The 22,500-nt window shown below is 38.8% G+C and overlaps 5 protein-coding genes across 5 annotated transcripts in view; 3 read left to right on the top strand and 2 right to left on the bottom strand.

Moving 5' to 3' along the window:
* Positions 1–558, bottom strand: part of LOC119580703 — a 7,583-nt gene extending 7,025 nt beyond the window's left edge. The window contains exon 1 of the mRNA XM_037928801.1: positions 1–558. This exon is cut by the window's left edge and continues 467 nt beyond it. Coding sequence (XP_037784729.1) covers positions 1–558 — 558 coding nt within the window.
* A 4,815-nt stretch (positions 559–5,373) lies between these two features.
* On the top strand, positions 5,374–6,252 carry LOC119581276 (transcription factor Sp5-like). The gene has a single exon (XM_037929670.1). The coding sequence runs from the start codon at positions 5,380–5,382 to the stop codon at positions 6,250–6,252; it is 873 nt and encodes a 290-aa protein (XP_037785598.1). The 5' UTR covers positions 5,374–5,379.
* Positions 6,253–9,915: 3,663 nt separating this feature from the next.
* LOC119581275 (transcription factor Sp5-like) lies at positions 9,916–10,972 on the bottom strand. Its single transcript, XM_037929668.1, is given in 2 exon segments — positions 9,916–10,062; positions 10,064–10,972. Coding segments are annotated over 2 exon segments (1,032 nt in total). The 5' UTR covers position 10,972; the 3' UTR covers positions 9,916–9,938.
* Positions 10,973–16,077: 5,105 nt separating this feature from the next.
* LOC119581274 (transcription factor Sp5-like) lies at positions 16,078–17,202 on the top strand. Its single transcript, XM_037929667.1, has one exon. It carries the CDS (start codon positions 16,078–16,080, stop codon positions 17,122–17,124), a length of 1,047 nt encoding a protein of 348 aa, XP_037785595.1. The 3' UTR covers positions 17,125–17,202.
* A 4,838-nt stretch (positions 17,203–22,040) lies between these two features.
* The window catches only part of LOC119581273 (transcription factor Sp5-like), a 1,143-nt gene continuing 683 nt past the window's right edge, over positions 22,041–22,500 (top strand). Inside the window, exon 1 of the mRNA XM_037929666.1 lies at positions 22,041–22,500. This exon is cut by the window's right edge and continues 683 nt beyond it. Coding sequence (XP_037785594.1) covers positions 22,062–22,500 — 439 coding nt within the window. The 5' untranslated portion in view covers positions 22,041–22,061.

The following is a 22,500-nucleotide window of genomic DNA, read 5'->3' as shown; positions in this document are numbered from 1 at the left end:
TGAAGTGTCTTGGCAGTTAGGACAACGGCATCGTCGACAACGCCGAACACTGACCGATGAGTTAGCGGTGAGGAGAGCGGCGGTGATGTTGGTCTGTTGCTGAACAATAGCATCCTGAGTGACGCTGCCCGGAATGGGCTGAGGAACAGCTGGACTCACGTGTGCCACGCCGTACTGGTGACGGTGAAATTGGTAGTTGGAAGCAGCATGTGATAGCGGAGTAGCGTAAGTGGCACTGTTCCACCAGCTGGTTGTGTGTGGTTCTTTCGGGGGCGTGGCGGGTTTCTCAGCCGGAGGAGAGAGCATAGGCGGTGCGATGCCGTTGGTGAAGGCGTTGTGGTGATGCTGAAGGTACGGGTAGGGAGCACCACTGACACCGCTGTAGGTGGGCATTGTCACGTGTCCAAAATATGCAGGGCGAACGTCGGGCGGCGGTGATAAGGGTAAAGCCTGGTGATGGAAAGAAGTGAAATTGCTTGTGGTGTTGAAAGCGTTGTTGGCACTCATGGCTGACCAGTGAGGAAGCTGAGATTCTGTCAGTGTACCACAGGCAAACATCCTGACAATTCTGATTGTAGTGCTAACGATGAGCAGCGAAAAGTGATGCTGACATTTACCTGTGGAAGGTAATATACGTGAACTGCAAAAGTCGACAACCAATGAGGACGCGAGATATTACCTCCATCGGAGTTGCCAGCTGTGTTATTTTCACCAGTATATATAACTTATATTATATCTCATACCATCCATTGCTACTATGTCTTGCATGATATTTCCATCATATTTTGTAATATTCTGTAATATTCATTTATATAGTCTCATATTACGTGTTTTCATTATATATTTTATTTATTCTTATATCTTATATATATTCCTTAAATATCGTATGATTTATATCTATATTGTATCTTATATATATTTCTGTTAAATAATATATTGCTAAAAAAAATAAGCGAGAAAGGGGTTAATAACTGATATAATTATGTATTATTAATATGATAATTTGTATCATGTTACAATCAATGGAATGATTGTGGAAAATGTGAAAGAGTTCACTTATCTTGGAGCTGTTTTAACTAATACATATGATGATTCACCGGAGATAAAAAGAATTACCATTGCCAAAAACGCCACAGTTGCTCTCAATAACATCTGGAAAGACCGAAGCATTACCTTACGGACAAAGCTGAGGTTATTCAACTCATTAGTTTTCCCAATTGCATCATATGGATCTGAGTGTTGGGTGCTGAAGTAGATAGACAAGAAAAAGATCAATAGTTTTGAAATGTGGTGTTATAGACGAGTCCTGCGTATTAGCTGGACAGAGAAGAAGACGAATGATGAAGTACTGAGAAAAATAGATTGTAAAGACCGGCTGTTGGACATCTTGAACAGGAGGAAATTAAAGTTTATTGGTCATGTGATGAGAAGTAAAAGTATTGAGAAAGACTTGCTGACAGGGATGGTGATGGGAAACAGAGGAAGAGGCAAACCGAAGACAAGACTGAGCGACAACATCAAAGATATTTGCGGGTTGTCGATGGTACAAGTGGAAAGAAAAGCACAAGATCGAGTTGAGTGGCGAAGGATGGTGGAGAGGTCCACAGCTGCTCAAACATGAGCATACCGTTATTGATGATGATGATGATCAATGCAGTAATTGATATGGTATTGCCATGATAACTGGTATATGATATACTGACAGTGATTTGTACGATATATACTGACAAAATGTATGATATAATATATTGACATAACAATTTTTGTGATTAAATATAATTTTTTTATGATATAAGTATAACATTTTAATGATGTAAGTATATATATTTTTTAATGATGTAAGTATATATTTTTTTAATGATTTAAGTATAACAGTCTTTATGATCTAATTACAAAGTAAAACAATTAGTACGATATTAGTATAACTAATTTAATTTTAGTATCACAGTTAATATAACATTAGTATAACAATTAGCACATTAGTAAAACAGATAGTATAACACTGTTATAACAGTTACCATGAAATTAGTATAACAATTAGCATAACATATATATAATACAATATGAATATAATAATTTATATGATATACAATGTCAATAATGGGATAATGCCTACTCTTATATACCGTGAGTAAAAGGGGAAATTACAGCCAACTCTACCACGAAATCTCTCAGTTCGGCGAATAATGTTGGAAAGAAGCACCCATTAGGGGGGATAATCTCGTAACTCCTTTTCCTTTGGCCTTGGCTGCAGGTACATGAAGGTCACCAAAGGTCACCCGTGCTCACGTCCTTTACATAGCGACAAATGATGATTAATAATGCATCATAATTAGCCTGACTTGTTATTTCATTGCTCTGTCTCTGTCTCTGTCTCTCTCTTCTTCTTCCCTATACTATTTTCACTTACTCTAAATCAAAGTATATAACGCTTCTTCAAAGTCTCAGATTTGTGAATCATAAAAAAGGAACCGTTTTCCTGAATATTTCATTAATGACCTGAAGTGACCTCTCGCGAGGACCACCGATTCACACTTTGTCGCGAACTCGTTCTTGTCGGTAACTTAAACATTTTCCTTGTGCCTGACTTGATTTTAAAGTGGTGCTTTCCTTAACAGTTCTGGTGCTTCTGATCTCGAATGATTGCCGAGAATGACTGCAAATGACGCTGGGTGTTCTAACATACTGATTTGTTCTTTATGGAATATATGCCTACGATAGCACCCAATGCCGCGTTCACAGATACACAATGACACTCCCTCAAATCCCAGTCACACACCGCATACGCTTTTCACATATTTCACCGGCAAGGGGCTAGTGTATTTAACTTTTCTATATTTTATCTATACTTCTGCATTCCAATTACAGTGAAGTTGGAATCACATCAGTCACTGCTTGTTACCCATGATGATAAGATACAATGTACAATATTGTATTCCTTTTTCAAATGCAAATAATAAAATGTGCAGAATGTGATGTATGGTTCTACGCATTATGGACCTAATAATTGTTGATTACAACAAATGTTTGAGCATATCTATAAATGTGTTTCAGTTATGACAGAATAATACGTAATTTTATGTTTATAGTATTTCAGGTAATTCAGCAGCCAAGGTGACTTTAAATATAAAGTCAGTGCAAATCTTTTAGTTGCATTCCAATCTACAAATGAACACATCGTTTTCTTTCATTATAAGAGGAGGAAAACTCACTTTGGAACCCCAACAACAGATGGTGATGGAAAAGACTTCAACCAAACATTATTTTTTTTTATTTTTTGGGATGGGTGTTCTTATCTTTTGAAACGTTTGTTTAGCTATTATGATATTAGAAAGTTATAAGGTCTGGGGACCACCCTTGACCTATGTGTCTGTTCTCACTTATTGAGTGCATGTGCAGGTTTCCAATATCTTATTAAAATAACTTACGCCCATTAAAACAGCTATATGCCCATTTCTTTTCCACCTATAAACAAAGGGGGGACAAAACATACTCTAGAAATGTAAACTGACTAAAAGCAATTTGGAGTAAGTACTGAATCAATACCGCAACTGATTTCAGTCATCCCTATAAGTTCTGTTAGATTTTTTTTTTTATAACACAACAAATTGAAATGGTCAGGAAATTCCCGTGGACTTGACTCCAGTGTGCAAAACAGGCGTTAAGTCGTGTCAAGTGATAGTATTGACCGGGAAGTAAAGATATTTGTCGAGTTGGGAATATGAAAGCGGAGATTGCGAAGAAAAAGGGTAACCACTGAGTCTAAGATATGCCACTTGCGCCTCAGACTTTCATCCGAATAATGTTCTTTCTACAAATGGGAAATGAACGCAACCTCTCGCAATGTCAAAGCATGTCTTTTTTGTCTAAAGCAAAATGACAAGGAGTTTAGTCTCGGCTTCAGAGCAATTGGTTTCGGACCACAAATCACAGAATAATCAGTAAACCACAAGAACAGGTCATAACCAAGTTCAACCTTTTTGTTGCCTCGCCACGCCCTAAACACGGCCCATATTCCTGCTCATGGCCTTTCCTCCTGGCCGTGGCTTCTCCATCCGCCCATGGTGCCTCCACCCATGGACTCCTTCCTATTAATGGCCCCTCCTCCTCCCTACGGTCCTTCCTCCCGCTCATGGCCCTTCCATAAGCCTTCTCAGTGGGAAAATCCGTTCTGAAAACTACTGCAGAGAAAGGTGAAATTATTGTTTTCCTATAAATTTTCAAGGGAAAAGGGCGGGCTTTGGGTAACATGAAAGTGACGTGTCTTCGGATTATGTGTTAGAGATGACCTTTCATTCTCTCATTCTTCTCACCCCTTTTATTTCTGATTTTCTTTTCATCTATTTTTTTACAATAATATATATTATATATATATATATATATATATATATATATATATATATATATATATATATATATATACATATATATATATATATGTATGTATGTATATATATTTGGAATACTATTTTTTCGAATTTTGGTGAACTTTAGATAAAATGAGAATGGTTCACACAATACATACTTTACAATTAGCTAACTATATAACATCTATCTGGAGATGTTGGAGCTTTGAAAAAGTAACTCACTGATGCATCACTTAATCCTAAGGCAAATGTTATCCCATGTCAAAGTTGTCGAAGAAAGTGCAAATATAAGATAAATGTAAAAAAAAAATAGAAATCCGAAGTAAACGAGTAATGCTAGAGTAACCTAAGTCGTGAGGTACTTTGTACATGTGCGGTATCGTTCTAAATATGCACACACGCACTCACGCACACACACACGGACACATATATGCGTATGGGTACACATATTCATACATATGCACAAACACACACACACACATACACGTGTATGTGTTATAGAGGGCGCCGTGGTGCAGCGGAAACGCACTCGCGCGTGTTCGAATCCGGCACCAATGGTTCGAGATTAAAAGGAAGGGCATCCACTCGGGGTAACGGCCGCCACCTGCCAGAACGAAAAAACTTACCGTTCTAGCCTTGCGAGGGAGTTCGTGACGGAAAACCAAATCAGTCGTGTTTGTTTTACTAATTTATTATTGTATATTCAGAATATCTAAGTTAGCATGCAAAGGTAAGATTTTAACATATACAGAAAAATAATCGAAAATATAATATATTCGGGTACAATGGTAGTACCTGACAGACGGCCGAGAGGAGAACCCGCATTCCCAGGACAGGTATATCATTGCTCCCAGGTAAGGTCCATCTCACTCTCCTCTCTCCACCTGCTCCTTGCGGAACCAACGGCACTGAGATGTATTCTTGTAGCACAGTTGAGGGAACAGCCATGAATTATTACAGCAATCTTCACGCCAGAAATACATTCGCTCCTTACCATCAACAGTCTCCCAGCATGACTCCTTCTGGCGTCCATGGCCATTTTGCCAGCGTTTCGCCGCCTAATTTGTACAGCGGCGTCAGGGAGCTTCCCTACCCGTACCTGCAGCACCGCTACAGCGCCCTTGCCAACGCTGTTACACCACCCACGCTCTCCCCTCCGCCCGAAAAAACCATCACGCCCACGAGGGAAGCGCACACATCGCTCTGGTGGAGTTCAACTGCTTATAACACGCCGACTTCTCACGCCACTTATAATTATCCATTCCATCTTTATCAGCAGCACGCCAGTCTCGCTGAACCTTCGGTGGGCCAAGGCAACCCAACCCTGAATCTGCAGCAAGCAAACGCTTTCGCACAAGGTATCCTTCTCCAGCAAAGGCGCATCGCTTCTACTCTCAACAGGTCTGTCGGTTCTCGACGTTGTCGACGATGCCGCTGTCCCAACTGCCACTACACCTCACGAAATACTACAGGCGCCAAGAAGAAGAATCACATCTGCCATGTCCCGGGATGTGGCAAGCTCTATGCCAAAACGTCCCACCTGAAGGCACATCTACTTTCACACACCGGAGAGCGGCCTTTCGCGTGTCACTGGATGTACTGCGACAAGGCGTTCACTCGCTCCGATGAACTCCAACGTCACCTCAGAACGCACACGGGTGAAAAACGTTTCCAGTGTAAACAGTGTGGAAAACGTTTCATGCGATCTGATCACTACAACAAACACGTCATCACTCACGACAGCCGACGCGCCCGTGTTGTTCCTGCTTCTCCAGCCGAAGGCGACGATGTCGATGTTGATTGTAATGATATTGCTAATAATTATAGCGGGGACTTTCACTCATTCGCATTGCCAGATTCACCCGTATCTGAAGTAGATTTGTAGGAGGCCGATTTGGACGTCAGAAGTGCGATGCGTAATTGATACTTTTTCATCGGAGTGAATTGCTTTTGTATCGTCTTGCCAAGGTGAACCTATAAACACCCTGTGAGTCGTATATAGATTACAATAAAATGAAATAATTTGAAATTCAGATGGTATAGATAATTTGTAATCCATCCTCAGGAAATTGGTAGTAGTGAAATGTAAAAACATACACACACTATAAATATACATGTACACTCACCTATGTGTATGTGTATGTGTATATATACATATGATATTACATATATCCAATATATATATATATATATATATATATATATATATATATATATATATATATATATATATATATATATAATGATATACTATATATAATATACAAACACACAATATATATATATTATATATATATATATATATATATATATATATATATATAACGTATATCTACACATATACATATAAACCTATATATACATATACATATATATCTATACATACATAATATATATATATATATATATATATATATATAATATATTATATATATACATACACAAATACATATAAATCTATACATACATATACATCAATATCTATATATACATAAATATATATATCTATATATACATACATACATATATATATGTTTGTATGTATATATATCTATATATACTATATACAATATAATATAAATATATGTATAAATATATATGTATATATATATATATATATATATATATATATATATTATATTATTATATAATATAATATATATATATATATATATATATATATACATACCCACACACACACACACATACAGACACACAAGATGACGCAACAAAGGAATTATCATTAAGACAGACAATTATGACTAGAGAACTGAAACAGAATCTATTAGTTTAAGGGCACTTAAAGCTATTAACCATCCGACAATTGATTATCTCATCCCCACCTAAATTTCTTTACAAGATCAGTAAAAAAGTATAGACAGCTTGGAGGAAAAAAGTTGCGATGGCTGTGGCACTTACGTTCCTATCCCTGCCATTAAGTGAACACTGATGTTTCCTGTTTGCTTTTTGAATTATAAAGTTACGGAGAAATGCAACTATGGAATGACGCAATATCAGAGATCAAATGGAGGCCGGAAGGAAGAGTCACAATACAGGTGAACTTGATGGCTTCCCTTCTCGAAGATTGGTGAGCTGTTTACGGTGGTGAATTTAGACTTTACACTTCAACTTATCAAATTAGTCCGTGTAAGTAAGCAACGTCAGAAAAGATTGGAAGAAAAGAAAAAAAAGAGAACATGTGAAAGACTTGGATAATGATGGAGATTTTTTGTGCCAAGAACTGTCAAAGTAACCCCCAAGAATAGGCGTCTTTTTGTCTTTGAGTGCTAATAGAGATTTCATCCCTGGCCTCGTCATATGTGACCTGAAATGACCTATTGTGAGAGCCACCGATTCACACCTTGTCGCGAACTCGTTCTTGTCGGTCACTTGAACGTTCTACTTGTGTTTGACCTCATTCACGCGTCATTAACAGTTGTAGTTAATACTTGTTTTGACAAATTTTAACAAATGAAATGTCAAAACAAGAGAGCATAGGAAAAAGGAGTAGAAAGAACTAACTTATGTTTTTCATTGCATTTCTGTGTCTACCTTTGATAACAAAAGAAGACTCAGTATTATGTGGAATTCACAGCGGACTGCGTGAAGGTCAAAGAATCTTAAACTGCCAGGCACTATTACTGATAATGGCGGAGGGTAAGCGAATATTTAGGAGAGTTTGACATTTTATATGATTCTTTTTCAGCGAGCACCAGTGCATCATTTCAATAGTTCACTAACGCTGGACACACTCAGCTTCTCATTCTGTCCTTGATTTGAATACAGTCATATATTCTAGGTTGCAATGACAGGCGTTTAAAAGTAAACAAATCACTATCTCTGCCTTTGCCTTAGTCACTGAAAAATTGGATCCGGGTCAAGAGATCATAATCGGGTTCAGCCTCTTTGTTCCTCGCCGCGCTCCGCCCTCGGCCCCTCCTGCCCTGCGCCCCAACCCGCCCCTGGCCGCTTTTCCCGCCCCTCTGCACCGCCTTCACAAAGAAAAGCGTCTGTTCCGAAAACAGCGATTTGCTATAGCAATTTGAATGAATATCGTTTGCACACTCCTTTTCTCCAAGACGTATAAATGTTTTTTTTTCTTCATATTATAATTCACAAGGAGAAAAATGTGTCTGAGTCAAATACTGTGACCAAAGCTTATAACGTAAATAATGTACGTCGTAGGCAAGAATAATAGCACACGTACAAACAAATAAATATATATTATCCAGTACTTACTATAATAAATCAATTTCTACAAATAATGACAGAAGGTTAGTAATCGATACACCATAGCCACCAACATTTCAGATACCTAGGTTAAGTTGTACTGATGAGGTTGGTGGATGGGCGGCGCTACAGAGTAATGGACGGCACACGAATCACTAACTCTTTCGTATTAAGAATGGTTTGTTTCTTGTCTTATTTCCAATCCCAGCTTTCTTCGTCTACTAAGCTCTCGAAAGCGTAATAGAAAGCAGGTGGAGCTGACTGCCTGGGAGGAGAAATCTTTTGAGGGAAAGGGAGGGGAGGGAGAGGGGAGGGATAGGGATAGGTGGGCGGGATGCGCTGAGTGGAGGATGCTGCACAAAAATGTCTCATTTCCGGAAATAATCTCATTTCAAACAAAGGTAGACACACACATTTGTGTATGTATACATATGCATATAAATATGCTTATACATGCACACACACACACACACACACATATATGCATATATGTACACACACACACACACACACATATATGCATATATGTACACACACACACACACATATATACATATATATGTATATATACATATATATGTATATATACATATAATATTATAATATAATATATATAATATATATATATATATATATATATATATATATATATATATATGTATATGTATATATGTATATATACAATTATATATACATGCACATATACATGTATATGTATATATCGTCATTGGATCTAACGCATATATTAGTAATGAATAGCTGCCACTACCTTATGTAAAACGAATAAGATTAACAACATTTGATAGTTTGAGAATCTTGTAGGGTTGATATTAACAAATTCGCGACAATCAACAATCTATCAATAGTAGTTTTCGCTTCATTATCATTTGTTCCTACCATGAAAAATCTATAAACATATTCTTTTCATGATCAAAGGTTTCGTTTCAAGTGTAAAGGATATATAAAACGAAATATACACACTTTACTGATATTATTTCACAGGATAGATTTTCAACTATTACTTCATCATAAAATAATTTATTAACTGAAACGTGGTCTCCTAAAAAAAAAACTAATGTTGTGTTTATGACCTTTCTTTGTCACGTGCACATCAACAATCTGTCCCGTGTCTGGATATCAGTCCTAATAATATATCATTAAAAATTTACAATTCTTCATGTTATATAAGGATGTGGAGGTGTCTAGTAATCATAAGTTTCAAATGTAAAACAAATATTTCAATGTAATATTTTACTCATCTTATTTCACGGGGTACATTAACAAGGTTCACCTATACGTAATTCTGACAGATGTTACAGTGACATTTTACAAAGGATTATTTCATAGAAACTGGCTGTTGCTGTGTATCTGACCATTTCCTACCAAATCATTAACCTCTTGAAAATCCGTTTCAGACACGGGAGAGTCTGGCAGAGTTACAGAGAGAAACTCCTCCGTCTCATCTATCACACAGTTCCACATCAACGTCGTCACCTTCGGCGGGAGAAGCAGAAGCAACACGGGCACGTCGGTTCTCGTGTGTCTTGACGTGCTTGTTCAGATGATCAGAACGCATGAAACGTTTTCCACACTCTTCACACTGGAAACGTTTTTCACCGGTGTGCGTTCGCAGATGACGCTGAAGTTCGTCGGATCTAGTAAAGGCCTTGTTACAGAAGATCCAGTTGCACACAAAGGGGCGTTCTCCACTATGTGAGAGCAGATGAGCCTTCAGGTGAGAAGTCTTGCCATAAACCTTGCCACATCCTGGAACATGGCAGATGTGCTCCCTCTTCTTTGTAGCTGAAACGTCTCTTGAAGTGTCCTGGCAGTTAGGACAACGGCATCGTCGACAACGCCGAACACTGACCGATGAGTGAGCGGTGAGGAGGGCGGCGGCGATGTTGGTCTGTTGCTGAACAATGGCATCCTGAGTGACGGCATTAGGAATGGGCTGAGGAACAGCTGGACTCACGAGTGCCACGCCACCCAGTCCGAGGCTGTCGTACTGGTGACGGTGAAATTGTGACGGCGGAGCAGCGTAAGTGGCACTGTTCCACCAGATAGATGTGTGCTGCTCCTTCGGTGGCGTGACAGGTTTCTCAGCCGGAGGAGAGAGCATAGGCGGTGCGATGCCGTTGGGGAAGGCGTTGTAGTGATGCTGAAGATACGGGTAGGGAGCACCACTGACGCCGTTATAGAAGTTGGGCGTTGACACGTGTGCAAAATGGGCAGGGCGAGTGTCGGGCGGCGGTGATAAGGGTAAAGCCTGTTGATGAAAGGTACTGAAGTTGCTTGTGTTGAAAGCGTTGTTGGCACTCATGGCTGACCAGTGAGGAAGCTGATATTCTGTCAGTGTACCACAGGCATACATCCTGACAATGCTGATTGTATTGCTAGCGGTGAGCAACGAAAAGTGATGTGGAATGTCACCTGTGGAAGGTAATATACCTGAACTGCAAAAGTCGTCAACCAATGAGGACGCGAGTTATGACCTCCATCGGAGTTGCCAACTGCGTTATTTCCACCAGTATTTCAAATCAAGGTGAGCCATATCCTATTTTATTACACTTATTTTATACATTTTTAATTATTATTATTATTATTATTATTGTTATTATTATTATTATTATCATTATTATTATTATTATTATTTTACGTTGAAATATATACCTCATTATATCTTATAATGGATTTCATTTCATGTATCTCAAGATAGATATTTCTCATGTGACCGTTCTATACTCAGAGTGTGGTAATTGTACAAGTGTAGTTTTATTTCTATATGGTTTACTATATGTGCCACCATTTTCATTATCCCCATGCCTGCTTTTTTATATATAAACTGAAGTGTTTCAGCATATTTTGTCCTTACGTTCCTCAGACTAATTGAACAACGTTAAAACGAAAATAACCATTAAATGGGACATTACTAAAACTCCTGTTTCGGCTCTGATCAGAGGAAATTGGTTCCGGGCCACAAATCACGGCGGAGAATGACCAGGTCATGATTACGGCAAACTTCAGGTGATCGCCTTCATAGTCACCGCACCCGTCCCTAAGCCGGCCCTTTGAATTGAATGTACTAACACACGCCTATAAAAGGTGTACACTGGACCGTACTAAAAAATCAGTTGTTAATAAAATACAGCGTGTAATTTTTCTGCAGTCACTGGAAACCTTTTTTTCTCAAGAAAGTGATTTGTACAAATATATCCAAGTTCAATTTAAAGAAGTTTACATTTTAATCATAGGCGACCATCATAGGTGACTTTAAAAACTAGTTCGCGACAAAGTTTGTATTGGTTCACCATAAATCATGCATGCTCTTTTCATTATGGAAACAAATGGTGATGATTACTGTGACCTGTCTATCACAATAATATGACACATACACATATTGTGTATACACAGACATATATACACATGTGTGTATGTATATATGTATATATATACCCACACATACATATCTATGCCTACATATATATGTAGGTAACCATACACACACACACACACACACACACACACACACACACACACACACACACACACACACACACACACACATATACACACTATGATTAGGCATTAAACGGGAAACAGTTTTTCGCTATTGCATCGTATCAGCACGTAATACAAAACATTTGGGTTCCTGAACTTTTCTTTCGTGACCTGAATTGACCAATTATGTGGGCCACCGATTCACACCTTGTCGCGAACTCGTTCTCGTCGGTCACTTAAAAAGTTTTCCTTGTGTTTGACCTGATTCCCAAGTGTTTGCTTTGTAATAGTCGTTTGTAGCTCCTTAACACCCGTACTACTCGCTGAAATTAGATAATTCAATATCTTACTCACTGACACACGGGAATGACGTTCTAATTAATAATTACAGTGGTGTTGCAGCGAGGTCAGATTGCGAGTGTTTAACACCCAATTAGGGAGGACTCAATCAATATTCTCCATCAAGGTATGCCAATAATTTTCTTTTTTTTTCATTCTTTCATACTTACGGCTGATTTTGAATATGCTGCAGATGTCTTGAACAAGAAAGCTTCAACATCTAAGAAGCTTGGAAGCCTCAGTCACTTGGAAATTGGTTCTGGGTCATAAATCACGGAACAATAAGAAAGGAGTAGGTGATGATCAGGTCATAATCGAGTTCCACCTTTTTACTTTTCGCCGCACCCCGCCCATATCTCCTCCCATCCTGACCCTTTCTCCCGCCCTCGGCCCCTCCTCCCTCCCCTGAACTCTTCTTCCTCTCGCTCCTATTCCTTCCTTCCAACTTCGGCTCCTCCTACCGCTCTCAGGCCTCCCACCCTCCTGCCGTATTCACACACATGTGCGTGTGTGAATTTAAATAAGTACACACACACACACACACACACACACACACACACACACACACACACACACACACACACACACACACACACACACACACACATACACAGTCGTATATACATAAAATGAGGTAGCATATTCTGCATTTAACAATATATGCTTGACCTTTCACCCTCCCCTTCTCCTCCCCTTCATCATCGATTCTCCACCCGGACAGTCACTCAACTTCACACTGCCTCCTCCCTATTACATCGCCGGATAAATTATTGGGCCTAAAGTGATAAAATGAGACAGGCAAGCCATCCATATCTTTAAGGGTCATTAATATATTCACAAGCTAAATATTTCAATGATCACACCCCATTCTAAACTCACCCTTTTCAGCAAATCTTCACCCAGGAAGTTACAGACAAACTAAGAATATGTAGTGTAGCTAATTAAAGGTTAAACACAGATTGTGCACTGAAACAATATTCGACCACTTAGATGTTATTTGCTATTTGTTTGCAGTCTGTATTAGAGCAATGGCTATTTTCCAGTAAAATACGCATATATCATCGTAGAAATTATGTCGGCATTGAAAATGAGAAAGTTCTTTTTATTCAGACGACTAAGATAAAATATTAATTTGGCAATTCATTGTTTTCGGAACGACTACTTTCCTTTCTGAAAGCGAACCATACGGTAGGAGGCGAAGCTGAGGGTTAGAGGAAGGGATAGCGGCAAGAAGAAGAACTAGAGGCGGGGCAAGGGCTCAGGGATGAGAGGAGGAGCAAAAGGTGGGAGGTGGGGCTCTGGGCGGGAGAAGGGACTGTGATGGGAGGAGCCAAGGGTGGGGTGCGGTGAGTGGCAAAGGGGTTGAACTCGATTACGACCAGATCATCACCTGCTTCCTTCCCATTGTTCCGTGATTTATGACCCGGAACCAATTTCCAAGTGATTGAGGCCGAGACAGAGGGTGCCGCCTGGGGGGTAGTTTTCCCTCTGTTCTCGTTTCCAAGTATTTTTGGCGTTGAATTTTTATTGTTGAAGATACAAAATACTGAAAATGAATAATAAAGGCGAAAATTGGGCAAATGAGAAAATCATCGGCATGCCTTAATGGAGAATACTAATAGCTTCCTCCTAACTAGTTATCATTTGCAGCCAAGATATATTACTGCCTCCAAGTAGAAGGCCTATGTTGCAAACGAAATGTGCGATCCTTAATGTATGCCGAGAAATTCTATCTTGCTCTGTTGGAAGTAATAAAGTCAATTTCACAAATACCTTTGTTTATTAATACCAGAAACAGTTAACATTACCCTTTGATCTCTTTCCACGGCAGGCGTTTTACGAACTTCCTTCGCTCGTTCTCAGCCCTTGCTGTAACACCACTGCAACCATTTGTGAAAGCATCACATTTATTTCCAGCGAGCAGTGAGGGTGCTAAGAAGCCCAGTGTCATCTGAAATTACTCTCTTCAAAGGTTTGATATCAGAACCCTTCAACGCTGCTGACAAAGCCATCACTTGAGAATCAGGCAAAGCATAATGAAAACGTTGAAGTGACCGACGAGAACAAGTTCGCGACAAGGTGTGAATCGGTGGTACTCACAATAAGTCAATCCAGGTCACGAAAGAATAGTTCAAGGAACCAAATTACTTGTGTTTTTCAGTTAGAGCATATCCTGGAAGGAATGTGACATTCTGTTAGTATTTGATTGCGAAAGTCGGTTTCCTTGTTTTACTCTATTCATACATGTGTGTATATGTGTGCGTGTCGTAACTATTATGTATGATAAATTATCATTTGTCTTCACAATAAGGATGCATGACCTATGATGACCTTATGATTTGAGAGCCAATTCACGCCTTGTCGCGAGCTTGTTATTACAGTCACTTACGATGATCACTTGTGATCAGAATGTAAACAAAGTTATGTTTATTGGGTCTGGATATATTTGTATTAGGATATATACAAATAAAATTCTAGAATTTGAAAATTTATATTTGCAGAATGAATATATGCATTCTGTGTAAACATTTCAAGTGTAGGAAATTGGTTTCCCAATGTCTAAATGAAAAATAGAATAAAAATAACAATTGATATTTGGCGCAATCTATTGACCATTGATTTTTGGGAAACCATTTCAGTAGACACCTATTCTTGCCATGCGTTAGTAAAAGCAATTCGTTTAATAGCTTGGAGAAACAGAGATCGAATGGGAAAAGGAGAATGGGCAGAGAACGGCAGGAGTTCAAGGGGCATAGGCGGCGAGCACGAAGGCGATCACCTGAATTAAGCCGTAATCATTACCTGGTCATTCTTCGTCCACTTAAAACCCTGAATTAATTTTCTATAATCAAGAAAGCAAGAGGAAATCATGGGGCTGTCCCGTTAAAAAAGCTATTGCTGTTTTAATACTGTCAATTGGATTGGAGAAGTTTAATGAAGTTACTAACTTTTCCGTTAAGAGCAGCTATGAAATGATTAATCATACACTTTACTTATGACTATAATAATTACCACAATTTGGTTGTAATGTTATCATTTGAGAATCTATCATAGACAATAATTGATCAAATATAAATCTTAATATATACTATAAGAAATGTATGTCATAAGATGTAACTATAAGATGTGAGATAAATATATATATTGTAAGAAAAAAGAAAATATATATAAGATATGAGACAAATATATTCTATATATCATAGAAAGGACACTATATTAGAAGTTACACGTTAATTTAGAAATTGCGTTATATTAGAAATTACGTTTTGTTAGAAATTATGTTACATTAGAAATTACGTTATATTAGAAATTACGTTATATTCGAAATTACGTAATATTCGAAATTACGTTATATTCGAAATTACGTTATATTCGAAATTACGTTATATTCGAAATTACGTAATATTAGTTATATGAGAAATTACCCGTTGTAAAAAAAATGCAATTTATAGAAATTTTGAAATTATTTCAGTAAGATAAATTTCTAGAAATAATACAGTTGGCAACTCACGGCGCAGGTCATAACTCGCGTTCTCATTGGTTAGCGAATTTTGCAGTTCAGGTATATCATCTTCCACACGTAAATGCCAGCATCACTTTTCGCTGCTCATCGCTAGCACTGCAATCATCATTGATCAGGATGTATGCCTGCGGTACACTGACAGGATCTCAGCTTCCTCATTGGTCAGCCATGACTGTCAGCAACGCTTTCAACACCACAAGCAACTTCAGTTCCTTCCATCAACAGGCTTTACCCTTATCACCGCCGCCCGAAGCTCGCCCTGCACATTTTGGACACATGTCAATGCCCACCTATAACGGCGTCACTGGTGCTCCCTACCCGTACCTTCAGCATCACTACAACGCCTTCGCCAACGGCATTGCACCGCCTATGCTCTCTCCTCCGGCTGAGAAACCCGTCACGCCCCCGAAGGAGCCGCACACATCCACCTGGTGGAACAGTGCCGCTTACGCTACTCCGCCGTCACATGCTGCTTCCAACTACCACTTTCACCGTCACCAGTACGACAGCCTCGGACTGGGTGGCGTGGCACACGTGGGTCTAGCTGATCCTCAGCCCATTCCGGGCGCCGTCACTCAGGATGCCATTGTTCAGCAACAGACCAACATCGCCGCCGCTCTCCTCACCGCTAACTCATCGGTCAGTGTTCGGCGTTGTCGACGATGCCGTTGTCCTAACTGCCAGGACACTTCAAGAGACGCTTCAGCTACCAAGAAGAGGGAGCACATCTGCCATGTTCCAGGATGTGGCAAAGTCTATGGCAAGACTTCTCACCTGAAGGCTCATCTGCTCTCACATAGTGGAGAACGCCCCTTCGTGTGCAACTGGATCTTCTGTAACAAGGCCTTTACTCGATCCGACGAACTTCAGCGTCATCTGCGAACGCACACCGGTGAAAAACGTTTCCAGTGTGAAGAGTGTGGAAAACGTTTCATGCGTTCTGATCACCTGAACAAACATGTCAAGACACACGAGAACCGACGTGCCCGTGTTGCTTCTGCTTCTGCCGAAGGTGACGACGTTGACGTGGAACTGTGTGATGATGAAACGGAGGAGTTTCTCTCAGTAACTTTGCCAGATTCTCCTGTGTCTGAAACGGATTTTCAAGAGCTTCATGACGTGATAGGAAATGGTCAGATACACAGCAACAGCCAGTTTCTATGAAATAATCCTTTGTAAAATGTCCCTGTAACATCTGTCAGAATTACCTTTGGGTGAACCTTGTTAATGTACCCTGTGAAATGAGATGAGTAAAATATTACATTGAAATATTTGTTTTACAATGGAAAATTACGATTACTAGACACCTCCACATCCTTATATAACATGAACAATTGTAAATTTCCAATGATATCAGCACTGATAAGAAGATACGTGACAGATTGTTGATGTGCACGTGACAAAGAAAGGTCATATACACATTATTATTTTTTTTCGTTTTGGTTAATAAATTATGTTGAAATAATAGCTGAAAATCTATCCTGTGAAATAATATCAGTAAAGTATGTATAGCACGTTTTATATATTCATTACACTTGAAACGAAACCTTTGATCATGAAAAGGATATATTTATAGATTTTTCATGGTAGGAAATAAATGATAATGAAGCGAATACTGTTGACCTGTGTGGCGATGAGTTGGAGAAGTTTCTCTCAGTTACTCTTCCAGACTCTCCCGCATCTGAAACAGATTTTCAGGAGCCTAATGATATAAAAGGGAATGTGTAAAATGTTGCATCGAAATATCGTTTTACATTTGAAACCTATGATTACTAGACTCAGTGTAGTTCGTGGACATTTCTCGAGAAAGGATATAGTCTCGGAGTCAGTGACTGTCTTGTATTAAACTGCTGAAGGGGAATTTGCGTGAAGCACACCTGACGTTAGATTCTTGCCATATGATAGTCTTCTCAGCAAGAGTTTTGATTTGGCTATGCTAGGTCTTAATAACGATAAGTGAACATGTTGGAGGCTGTCTCTCGCAGCAGTATCAACGAGCTCGTTGGTTACTATCCCAGCGTGGCTGGGAATCCAGGACCTGCAGCCTTGCCCTGCTCTGCTGTCTGCCGAAGCTTGAACAGGGTGGAAGTATCTAAGAGAATATCATGGCCAAGGGTTTTGTGCGCCGCCCACCACCTGGGACATCCCGCCCACTCCCTCCCCCACCCTCTCATCACCGCTTCTCCTCCCATTCATTCACTCACCTCCACCCCAGGCAAATCTCTATTACCTCATCAGGGAGCGAATAAACTGAGCCTACTGGGTCAAAAACAAATGAATAAGACAAAGAAAAAATCAATTATATACAGACAATATGTCCGCTATCATACGGCCTCTCGCTACTTGAACAATGGAGATATTTGGGCTTCCTACGTCCCTGTTTGATCAAGGAAGAACGAGGGCATTTAAGTTATTATATGTAGACCCTTAGTTCACTAATCATATGAATATTCTGCAAAATAATTTCACTCTATTTACATATTCCATATGTACCCTTGCATTCCAAACACGATCTTCATGAATATATCCAATGTCCAAATCATTTGCATTTGCACAGCAGTAAGAAAAATATCTGACATTGCAAAAGAAGTGGGAGCCATCAAAGAGACTGTCCCTTAAGGGGGACAGGAACTCCTGCTTTATAACCAAGGCAATTATGCCGAAAAATGGGATAAGCAAATTACTTATAAGCATCTTTGTATGATGCTACAGCCAAAGGAGGCTTAATTTTTAACTGACGTCGATGGTTTGACAATGGCAGAGTGTATCCTTATTTTCCGTTGCAGAGCGGATATTTCTCGTCTACAGGTAGAGTGTGCCATCCTTTTCGTTGTTTACCACTTACGAAAGGAATATGTATTATGTTATTGCTTGTGCCACGGCCGGAATATCTTCTTTGGGCACAAGTTCAGCCATGTAAATGTATTATTGTTTTTCTGTCTTTTCTCGCCTTACCTGGTTTTAATTCGACAAATATTCGTGGCATTACTTCCTTCTACCAACATGTGCGATCAACATTTTATAACGCTTACTCTGTACATGGATACATTGCTATCATAATTTAAAATGTATATTATAATATGTAGTTGCTCCCACAGGAAAGACATATCTAAAAGCGCTAGCTCTACGGGGATTTTCATCAAGCTTCATTTGTTGAACAATCACATGACCACATATCAAAAGTAGTGATGCCTTTCCACGCCCAAGCTGTACGGCGACGTGGTAGATGAGTAGATAAAGGACTGTGTAATTGTTCATATCCTTTAACTGATCTAGCACTTATCATAATAATGTTATAGCCAAAAATTCAAATGTAACACCATTATATAATGCTCTGACCATGCATCAAATGTACCATGGCTTGGCCACGCCTGTGCAGTTACCCAGGGTGGTAAATAAAGGACTAAGCTAAACTGAGTATGTTCTCTGACAATGTTAACCACCATGATTCAATTCCTTACCGCCATTTGTTGAGTTCTCCTGACCCTTCCATTACATTACATAACAAAGAGAAATATGTGGATATACCCAATCAAAATAACCAAGCGAAAATATATAGTTACTATTGTTATATCTAATTCACAACCTCTGAAATCAACATCAGGCGACACCAGTTGGCCCCGTGTGTGTGCTTATATATATATATATATATATATATATATATATATATATATATATATATATATATATATATATATATATATATATATATAATATATATATATATATATATATATATATATATATATATATATATGTACATATATATATAAATACAAACATACGTACACACATACACATAAAATGCCACTATCAGTACTTTTTTAACTAAAACATGTATTTAACGTTATTCATTGATAATTAAGGCTTAAAAGCCAATAGAATGGCCACGAACCTTGTTATTATGATCATCACTGCAGATGCCTTGTAAAGCAGAATTCCGAAGTGTAAATAGAGACGAAATGTTTCCCTATAAAAGAAGATCACTACACATGTCCTGTGACTCCAACACGTTAACCGGTGTATATTATTATGGGTAAGTACGGGGAATATTAGAATATATGTGTGCAAGTTGTGTGCTTCACTGCCTGTGTATGTGTGACCGAGATTAAGATATTAACTAACAGCTGAGAGTGTGGCTGTGGGTGTGAGTGTACGTAGACATGTATATATCTTTGTGGAAACAGTAAATCTGGAGACCAGGTCCCATCCGCAGTCATTATCGCTAATCACTTGAGATCAGAAGCATCAACCGCAAATATCAGATTTGAAAATTAGGTCAAGGAAAACGTTTAAACTGCCCACAAGAACGAGTTCGCGACAAGGTGTGAATTGGTGGTCCTCGCGAGAGGTCACTTCAGGTCACCAATGAAAAGTTCAGAAAAGCAACTCGCCTTTCATCGTTTCACCTATCAAACAACCATACATTTTGCTAGTAATTTTAGGCTAAATCATACACAGACACACAGACACACACACACACACACACACCATACATACACATATATATATATATATATATATATATATATATATATATATATATATATATATATATATATATATATATATATACACACATACATACACAGTATATTGTGTATATGTACAGTATATATATGTATATATATATATATATATATATATATATATATATGTGTGTGTGTGTGTGTGTGTGTGTGTGTGTGTGTGTGTGTGTGTGTGTGTGTGTGTGTGTGTGTGTGTGTGTATACATATATATACATACATAATATATATTGTGTATATATATGCAGTATATATATACCAAACAACCTTACATTCTGCCAGTAATTTCAGGCTAAATCATACATACACACACACGCACACATACATATACATACATACATATCTATATATATATCTATATCTATATCTATATCTATATATATATATATATATATATATATATATATATATATATATATATATATATATATATATATATATATATATATCGTGTGTGTGTTTGTGTGTTCACACACATCTATATATGTACATATGTAAATATATATATATACATATGTACATACATATATATACATATATGCATCTATTAATCAGCAGAGACGTAGTAATCGTGATATCCCGAGAGCCAAGGCAGAGTAAGCATGATTCATAATTAATCATCATTTGTCTTGAGAATAAGTTTGTGAGCATACGTGACCTATGGTGACCTCGATGTTTACAGAACCAATTCACACCTTGTCGCGAACTTGTTACCACAGTCACTCATGAGGATTCTATGTGATTTTTTTATCACTTAAACTGGAGAGAAAACTTGCATTTAACAAAGATTAGCAGATGAGCAGAACAGTTTTATACATCTAGAAAATAAAGAAATATATCTTGACTGTGGCTGTAGAAAGCCTTTACTTTGGAAAACGCGAGACAGGTCATTAATCACTGACTTCATTTAGGACCCAGTTCGATACGCTCACCCATTATTGCTATGCATAAGTCCACTCCATAATTGCCAACGAGAGAGATCAAAGGAGGAAAAGATGGCAAGGAGGGACGGAGGCGACGGGCCGGCGAACATGAAGGCGATCAGCTGGGATTAGGGCAGAGTCATGATCCAGTCATTCTTCGTCGACTGCACCGTGATTTATGACCCGGAACCAATTTCCTGTGATCAAAGCCGAGACAAAAGGAATTGTAATAGAAATATTTATTGGTTAATTTCGTTGTGATATTGTTCAACTTGACTGAGGAACGTCAGGACAGCAAGTAAATCTTATAAATACCAAACCACATTTCTGCAATTAACGTGTCGTTCTGTCGTGAGGTACGTTGAAATAAAATGAGATACATATTTCAAGATATAAAAGTAACAGCTATAATAATCATTAGAAATTGTATAAAATAAGTGTAATACAATCATAGGATACTGCATATCTGGATTAAGATTTGAAACATTGGCGGAGTTTTACTGGTGGAAATAACGCAGTTGGCAACTCACGATAATAACTCGCGTCCTCATTGGTTAGCGCCTTTTGCAGTTCAGGTATAATACCTTCCACAGATGACATTCACATCACTTTTCGCTGCTCATCGCTAGTACTACAATTAGCATTATCAGGATGTTTGCCTGTGGTACACTGACAGAATCTCAGCTTCCTCACTGGTCAGCCATGAGTGCCAACAACGCTTTCAACACCACAAGCAACTTCAGTTCCTTTCATCAACAGGCTTTACCCTTATCACCGCCGCCCGACGTTCGCCCTGCCCATTTTGGACACATGTCAACGCCCACCTATAACGGTGTCAGTGGTGCTCCCTACCCGTACCTTCAGCATCACTACAACGCCTTCGCCAACGGCATCGCATCACCTATGCTCTCTCCTCCGGCCGAGAAACCTGTCACGCCACCGAAAGAGCCGCACACATCCACCTGGTGGAACAGTGCCACTTACGCTACTCCGCCATCACATGCTGCTTCCAACTACCACTTTCACCGTCACCAGTACGACAGACTAGGTGGCGTGGTACACGTGAGTCCAGCTGTTCCTCAGCCCATTC

Source organism: Penaeus monodon, chromosome 14 (assembly GCF_015228065.2).
Source record: "Penaeus monodon isolate SGIC_2016 chromosome 14, NSTDA_Pmon_1, whole genome shotgun sequence".
Taxonomy (NCBI): Eukaryota; Metazoa; Arthropoda; class Malacostraca; order Decapoda; family Penaeidae; genus Penaeus; species Penaeus monodon.
This window is presented reverse-complemented; position numbering and strand designations above follow the sequence as displayed.